The 8,454-nt window shown below is 35.7% G+C and overlaps 1 protein-coding gene across 1 annotated transcript in view; it reads left to right on the top strand.

The window, feature by feature from the left end:
* LOC107300579 (T-box transcription factor TBX19-like) overlaps positions 1-8,452 on the top strand; it is a gene marked incomplete at its 3' end in the record, with an annotated part of 10,944 nt that extends 2,492 nt beyond the window's left edge. Inside the window, exons 3-6 of the mRNA XM_015829893.1 lie at positions 4,387-4,521; positions 5,275-5,336; positions 5,649-5,710; positions 8,371-8,452. Coding sequence (XP_015685379.1) covers positions 4,387-4,521; positions 5,275-5,336; positions 5,649-5,710; positions 8,371-8,452 — 341 coding nt within the window. The remainder of the gene's footprint in view (positions 1-4,386; positions 4,522-5,274; positions 5,337-5,648; positions 5,711-8,370) is intronic.
* Between the last annotated feature and the right edge of the window lie 2 nt (positions 8,453-8,454).

Here is an 8,454-nt window from a genome sequence, read left to right as displayed (position 1 = left end):
TTTTTTTTGTAAGCCTCTTGGCTTCCGTCATTGGCTTCTACCAATTGAGAATGATCAAGGGTGCATTTATGCAATTAGAAGGGCCCTTAGAGGCCTCTTCACCCACAGATGCCAATTATTCCATCGAGTCCAAATGTAAACAGGAATAAACAGGCTTTAATTGGAGCTTTCAGATTTTAATGGACTCCTTGATGTCAAGAGAGACAGAGTGTGCTGTGGTTTAACCATCAGGGATTTTTACCTCCATAGTGTGCCTTGTATGCTGAGTTTTTACATAGGGCTTCAGAGAAGGGGAAAATGATTGGGGGTATTGAGCCTTTGTTTTCTCTCCTTTGCCATTTGGTGCGTAAGTGGGATGTTGGCAATAGTCAGGTACTCAAATAAAAGGCTTCGTCTAAATGAAATAATTACTGTGCTTGCTTTTGCCTCATGATAATTATCAATATTCTATTGAATCATCTTTGGCCTTTGGGATAATAATACAAAATATGTACCTGTATGAGAAAATAAGTGGCATTCTCTCCCAAGGCCCTTAAAAATGAAAGAGGAAAGTTGGCTTTGTTGGCTTGTTTGTTTAATATGCATCTAGGACCCCAGTGAGGAACATTTTCTTTGATTTATTTTGGAATGCAGGATTAAATCTGAAAGCAAATCCATTAGCAAGCAAAGAACGAATTTTCAGCTTTGCATATTATTTATGTCTATTCGGACTTGTTTGTGGCCATTTCTATACTTATCTGGGGTCCTCCAGAATTTACATGAAGAAGAAAACTGGGAAAACATGGACAGTAGGAACTTTGGTTTTTATACTTAGCAATTGTTTAATACAGATTTTCAGAGAAAGAACAACAACAACAACAACAACAAAACCATTCAGATAGTGCCTAGATTTCTGTTTTCCCCCCCCCAAACTGGAACACTGTAATTTTTCTACAGAAACAATATGTATGTTCCCTACATTTCAAGATCCAGAACATTCTAATTATTGCTTAATTATTAGTTCACATTGAAGAAGCATCCTCAACCAATCACCTGAGTTGTTAACATCTAAGATACCCAAAAAAGGAATTGAACCATTTTTTTCCAGTTTATATGCATAAAATTTCTGCTGAAGGAAGCCCCAAAATATGTAAAGGAATTTAATTGTGTTTTTGTACTGACCCAGATCCATGATCTGAAAAGAAAAGAAGCTGTTAAATTTCATTGCTTCAACCATAAGTAAGTGCAATGAAATTAATACAATGCAAGATTTCATTGTTTTAACAATGAATTCAAGTGGAGGATCACTTACTCTACCATTCAAAAGGCACCAGGTATTATTTCTGTCTTCCTTAACAGTTTTTTTCTAGGAAAAAAAGATGGAAGAATTGGCCTGAAGAGGCAAGAGGATTGCGTTTGAAGGATGTTGATCTTTGGAGCCTTCAGAAAAGCCTGAGAATAAGACAGGGCAACCATGTATTAAAAACCTAACCTGGAAACTTTCTTATTAGTCATAGACCATCTCTAGTCAACCTGGTTTCCATCTCTCAGCCCTTCTAATTCTAATATAAAATTATTCAAAACAGATTCAGGCTGCTGTTACTGTTTGCCGGTCTGTTCTATCTTACCTAGAATAGAACAGAGCTGGAAGGGACTTGGAGGTCTTCTAGTCCAGCCCCCTCCAGGCCTTTGATCATCTTAGTTGCTCTTCTCTGAATTTTTTTTCCAAACTCTCAACATCTTTTTTGTGATATGGTGACCAAAAGTGGCTGCAGTATTCCAGGTGTGGTCTTACTAGGGTTTTATAAAGTGATACTAATACTTCACGTGATTTTGATTCTATGCCTCTGTTTATATAGCCCAGGATTGTATTAGCTTTTTTGGTTGCTGCTGCACACTGCTGGCTCATAGTCAAGTGATCGTCCACTAGGACTCCAAGGTCCCTCTCACAGTTGCTGTTTTTAAGCCAGGTCTCACCCAATCTGTATTTGTATCTTTGGTTTTTCCTGCCTAGATGTAAGACTTTGCTTTTCTCCACATTGAAACTCATTTTATTGGATAGGGCCCATTGTTCAAGTCTGTCAAGATCTTTTTGGATCCTGAGTTTGTCTTCTGGGGTGTTGGCTATTCCTGTCAGTTTGGTGTCATCTGCAAATTTAATGAGTTCCCCTTCAATTCTCTCATCTAAGTCATTTATGAAGGTATTAAAGAGTACTGGGCCTAAGACGGAACCTTGTGGTACCCCACTGCTTACTTCTCTCCATGTGGATGTAGTGCCATTGAGGACTACTCGTTGAGTACGGTTTATCAGCCAGTTACAGATCCATCTGGTGGTGAAGTTGTCTATTTCACCTTTTCATAGATTACCAAGGAGTAGGTTGTGGTCTACTTTGTCAAATGTCTTACTGAAATCTAAGTATACTATGTCCACTGCATTTCACTTATCTACTAGTTTAGTCACTTTATTGAAGAATGAGATAAAATTAGTTTGGCATGATCTGTTTTTAACAGATCTGCTGGCTACTAGTTATGACTTTGTTTGCTTTTTTATTATCTTTTCTAGGATCTTCTTAGGTATTGATATTAAACTGATTGGTCTGTAGTTTCCTGGGTCCATTTTTTTCCCTTTCTTGAAAATGGGGACCATATCAGGCCTTTTCCAAACCTCAGGTACTTGCCCGGTNTAGTTTGGCATGATCTGTTTTTAACAGATCTGCTGGCTACTAGTTATGACTTTGTTTGCTTTTTTATTATCTTTTCTAGGATCTTCTTAGGTATTGATATTAAACTGATTGGTCTGTAGTTTCCTGGGTCCATTTTTTTCCCTTTCTTGAAAATGGGGACCATATCAGGCCTTTTCCAAACCTCAGGTACTTGCCCGGTGCTCCAGGATTTATGAAAGACGTGGTGCAATGGTTCTGAGATAACATCTGCCAGCTCTTTCAGAACGCTGGGATGTAGTCTGTCAGGTACCGGTGATTTATATTCGTCAAGGTTGGATAGGTGTTCCCTTACCATTTTCTTGCTTATTTTAATTTTTGTTTCTAGTATGTCTTTTGCAGTGGGTTTTTTGGTGTGTTGGTCTATAGTTTCTTTTTGTGTGAAGCCTAATGCAAAGTATGAGCTTAGCAGCTCTGCTTTCTCCCTATTGCCTATAATTTCTTTGCCATCTTCTCTCTTTAGAGGGGCCTACAGTTTCCTTGACTTTTTTCTTGTTGTTAATATGTTGGAAGAAACTTTTTTATTGTCCTTGATTTCTGTTGCAAGTTTTTATTCATTCTAAGCCTTTGCTTTCCTGACTTCACCTTTGCATGTTCTGGCTGTCTGCTGATAATCAGCCTTAGTTATGTGCCCCTCTTTCCATTTTTTGTATTTGTCCTTTTTGTCTTTTAGTTTGTTAGAGAGATCTTTGTGCAGCCATGCTGGTTTCTTCTTGGATTTCTTGTTTTTTCCCCTCAGTGGTATTGTGCTGGTCTGGGCTTTTGTGATTGCATTTTTTAGGGTTTCCCACGCTTCTTGGGTTGTTTTGTCCTTTAGGATTTTTATCCATGGGATCTTTCCTAGGTTCTCTCTGAGTTTGTTAAAGTTGGCTCTTTTGAAGTTTAGGGCATTGGTTGAATTGTTTTCTATTGCTAGTGTTTGCATTATATTAAATTCCAGTATGATGTGGTCACTTTCACCTAAGGTTCTGGTAATTTCGATTCCCTCTTTCACTTCTTCTCTATTTGTAAGGATTAAGTCCAGTATAGCTTTACGTCTAGTGCTCTCCTTCACCTTTTGGGTGACAAAGTTGTCGGCTAGGTTGGTTAGGAATCTGTTTGATCTCCCACCCACTGCAGAGTTTGTCTCCCAGTTGATATCTGGATAGTTGAAGTCTCCCATTACTACTGTGGTATACTTCCTACATGCATTTGTTAACTGGTTGGCAAAAGTTCATCTATTTCTTCTGACTGGTTGGGTGGCCTGTAATATATACCTATGGTAATGTCACTTTTTTCTCTTTTGTATTGACCCATATACCTACTTTGCAGCTGTTTATGCACCTACAGGTAAAGTGACTCAAGATGAAACTGATCATGGTTCATTAGCAATAAACCAGCTATAGTTATTATTAGTTAGTTATTTTCCCTCTCCCCCTTTTTGAGAGTGATGTTGATGGAGAAGAAAGGCTTGTCAGATCCATATATTGCAACAGGCCTTACAATGAAAGCTCCCTGACTTTGGAAATAACAGGAGTATATTGAAATGTTTGTGTAATTACAACACTTGGGCCACAAATTAATTGATCACCAGGGGTCTCATCTTGCATTGACTTCAACTTTGCATAGTAACTTCCATATGTCACAGGTTTTTGTAGTATACAAAATAGTATCTCCAATTATTTTCTCTCCCTTTTTCTCATTCTAGATTATGTTGAATTCCCTACATAAATATGAGCCTCAAGTTCATATTGTCCGGGTAGGAGGCCCACATAGGATGGTAATGAATTGTTCTTTTCCTGAAACTCAGTTTATTGCTGTGACTGCCTATCAGAATGAAGAGGTAGGTGACTATCATATAAAAGCAATTTATTAGTTATGGGAATAACTTTAAAGTGCCCAGGTAAATTTTGTGATCCACCGTTCTTCTTTAGAATAAGTATTGTTTGATTTTATCAACAAGGATGTGTTTCTTGCATGCCTGCTATTCAATAACCACATAAGAGGCATTCATGGGACAGCAGAAGTTATCCTGTTGGTTGAGAAAGTTAGTTTCTTCCAACTGCAAAATTAAAGTTTCTGCTTAAGAGAGAAATTGGCTAGGCCAATTTAGTTCAATACTGTGCCGCCACAGGACAGCTGATTGCCCAGAGCAAGCTAGTAAGGAAAACATAGGCAATAACTCCAACCAAGTTGTGTTCCTCACTATATAGCTTTTGATAGTGGAGGTTAATATAAAATCATTATGTGATTGATTGCTTTCTTTTTTTGAGAAGATTGTTTAATATTCTTTTAAAGTTGTCCAAATTAATGTTTGGACTATTTACATCTAAATAGTATTCAACTATGAAATTGTTTTAAATCTATCTTTTAACTTCTTTAAAAGGTACAATTCCCCCCCCTCTCTACATCACGCATTGTTTAATAAATCTCAGAGCTGCATTAACTTATATATGGTATGAAGAAAACTTTCTATTTTTCACATTTTGTGCCTTGCCTTTGTATAACTTCTTGGTGTAATATATTTGAATGTGGGAAAATAATCAACAGTCACCTTTAAAAGACTTAACAGAACCCTTCTTTCTTGAATCTCAAGATAACAGCTCTCAAAATCAAATACAATCCTTTTGCCAAAGCATTTCTGGATGCAAAAGAAAGGTAAGATCAGTTCATCAAATGTATGAAACTTGTTGGTGATAGAAGAATACCAGCTAGTTTCCTGTTCTTCATTCGTAGTTTGTAATCTGCATTAAAAATATAATAAACACTAATGTAATGTATACATTATGATTAGGGATTATAATAATTCTTTGGCAGAGTTTAATGACAAAGAATGTAAGAGAGCTTTATGAAGTTAATTAAACTGGTAAATAATAAGTAACCCACAGAACATCATTATAGAATAAAGACATGTTAATGGAAGAATAATTTTACCAGAATCAATGAAACATTAATCTCATTATCCCTCAGAAATCACTCCAAGGATGCTCCAGATATTGTCTCTGAAAGTCAACACATGACATATTCTCACTGTAAGTTATATACTAGCATTTGTTTACTTTAAATTGATAATTGCTATAGTAACATCTGTCAGTGCACAGTGTTGGATGGTTCACAGATGGAAAAGTATTTTGAATAATAGACAACAGTATGAAACAGCAATATTTTTTCCAGTTTCCAGCAGCTGTGATTAGGGTTTTACTCAGATGTCCTTATTACTAATTTTCTCCATTGACATACTATTCTGAGCACCTTATTTCACAGGGAAGGCAAACTTTAGAACTAATAGATATGTTGTTATGAATATTCTTACAACATCATTGCCATGTTGAGCCTGCCTATGTACAAATTGCTACCAAGATGGGCATGGCCAATAAGAAAACATCTATTTAGAGAAAGCAAAATGTAATGACATTGCCTCATTGTTCCTTCTTGTATGCATTCCTTTTATACTATGTCTTACATCACCTCACACTTATCTTTTTTTCTGGCCAAGATAGCTTCTTTTCAAATAATACATTAGATTACACCAACTCATCATTTTCATTTTTAGGAATTGTGACTTTTTAAAGTCACTGATCAGTTATTTATCTGCTTAATATTCCTACTCACTGTTAAAATATAGGGTTTACTTTGAATCTAACTCAACTACTGCTAACTTTGTGATTGGTCCATGCGTTTTCTTGGCAACATGATGGGAATAGGGTATTGTTTTCTTCCATGGTATAGATCTAGTATTCCTTGGTAATTTCCCATTCAAATATTAACCAAGCATCCCTCTGCTTAACCTTTGGGCCTAAAGGCCAAGCCACCTAGAAAAAGAATTTCCAAACTCAGACCCAGAGGAATGCCAATATTTAGATATTGTCACCTGCTAAGTTACTGTACTTTGTTTTACACATTGAGTAATATAGTGATTATGGATCAGTGAGCATTCTTTATATACACAGAAATAGCATTACTGTATATTTATTTATTTATTCTATTTTTATCTTACCTTTATTATTTTATAAATAACTCCAGGTGGCAAACATACATAATACTTCCTTCTTCTATTTTCCCCAAAGCAACAACTCTCTGAGGTGGGTTTGAGTTGTGCTGAGAGAGTAACTGGCCCAAAGTCACCCAGCCGGCTTTCATGCCTAATCCAGGACTAGAACTCTTAGTCTCCTAGTTTTCAGGTCAGCACCTTAACTACTAGGCCAAACTGGCTCTCTGTATCAACCTCCAAGGGGTTGCTAATTTAATCTGGTGAGAGAACTCAGTGATTCTGATAATGATGCTATAAGACGTTTGCTCTTCTAAAAGGCTCATCCTTGCTAGTAAAATCATAAAGAGAGAGCTGAAGTAAAGGTCAACTCATAACAGATATAGGGTTCTATATGCATGAGAAAAACCAAGCCACCTAGAAAAAGAATTTCCAAACTCAGACCCAGAGGAATGCCAATGGCAAACAACTCCAGCAATGTTGCCAAGAAAACTATTGGCTTAGCTGAAACATTTGGGCAAATCTAAGTACTAAATAATTTGACACACATACTAGGTTATAGGCACTCTTTTAATTGCTGGGGAAGAGCATTTCAATTTTATGAATAGATTCTGAAGTGATAAAATACCAGTAGATAAACCAAAGTCTCAAGGAAGATTGATCACTGATTGAAAAATAAGTTCATTATTTTACAAGGATGCATACAATTAAGATTTAAATTAGTTTATTTACCTGTGGGGGAAAAAGTGAACTTAAACATATAAATTATGGATTCCAATTGTCTATTAGTCCTACGGGTGGAGTTCTTGATGAAGACTTGAAGTATAGGACTTGAAGTACATAACTATACTGCTGATAGAAAATAGATTCCCTTCCAGTCTTCTAATATCAATGTTTTTGTTATCAAAGAAGTCCCAAACTGTTAATTTCCAAGTTTGGTACATTATGCATGGAATGAAAACATCTACAAAATCATTCCATCTTCTAGAATAAAATTAATTTGTGAAAAAGAATATGTACAAAAGGGATTGTATAAATCAAAGTAGCATTTTGAACACCATATCTACATCTAATCAACAGCAATTTCACTGATAATAAAATATGTGACATTTACTTTAGAAATTTTAATTTAGAGTAGTCAAGCAGCCATTCATAAATAATTATTATATGGCTACTACTTTGTAAAAAAACATGTTAAATCCTCAAGTACTTGAGGGGATGTAGAATACATTCTAGGTGTGGTGTTTCCTTGCTAATTTTGATAAATCAAAACTACTTATTTCACATTTAGATTTATTAATAATATACTCAGAGTATATAATATACTGCAGGCTATCAATTGATTTTATTATTTTTAATATAGAAAACAGTATCATATACAAGAAGAGCAACTTTATGATCCTCACCTGTATATATCAAACCATGAATTTCACTGCTGTGCCTAATTGCCCAAGGAGAACAAACCTCCAGTAAAAAGAACTTAGATTAGATGGTTTTTACTTCCAATCTTTTTCTTTGAGATGAAAAGATTATTTAGTTATCCTATATTTTTTGAGTTTGCATGACAGACTAAAAGATATGTATGTATGTATGTATGTATGTATGTATGTATGTATGTATGTATGTATGTATGTATGTATGTATATTCCTGTTTCCCTACTTCAGCTTTTTTTTTTTTTTACTCAATTCTCAATATTTCCATAGTGGGTGGTTGGTTGATTTCCAATCCTGATGCTGTCTGTGCAGCAGGATCTTCCAATTATCCATATACCGGGAGTTTTTCTCTGC

The sequence above is a fragment of the Protobothrops mucrosquamatus genome, unplaced genomic scaffold (assembly GCF_001527695.2).
Source record: "Protobothrops mucrosquamatus isolate PMUCROS unplaced genomic scaffold, P.Mucros_1.0 scaffold7515, whole genome shotgun sequence".
NCBI classification, from domain to species: Eukaryota; Metazoa; Chordata; class Lepidosauria; order Squamata; family Viperidae; genus Protobothrops; species Protobothrops mucrosquamatus.
Note: the sequence above shows the minus strand (reverse complement) of the source record. Positions and strands in the feature narration are given on the sequence as shown.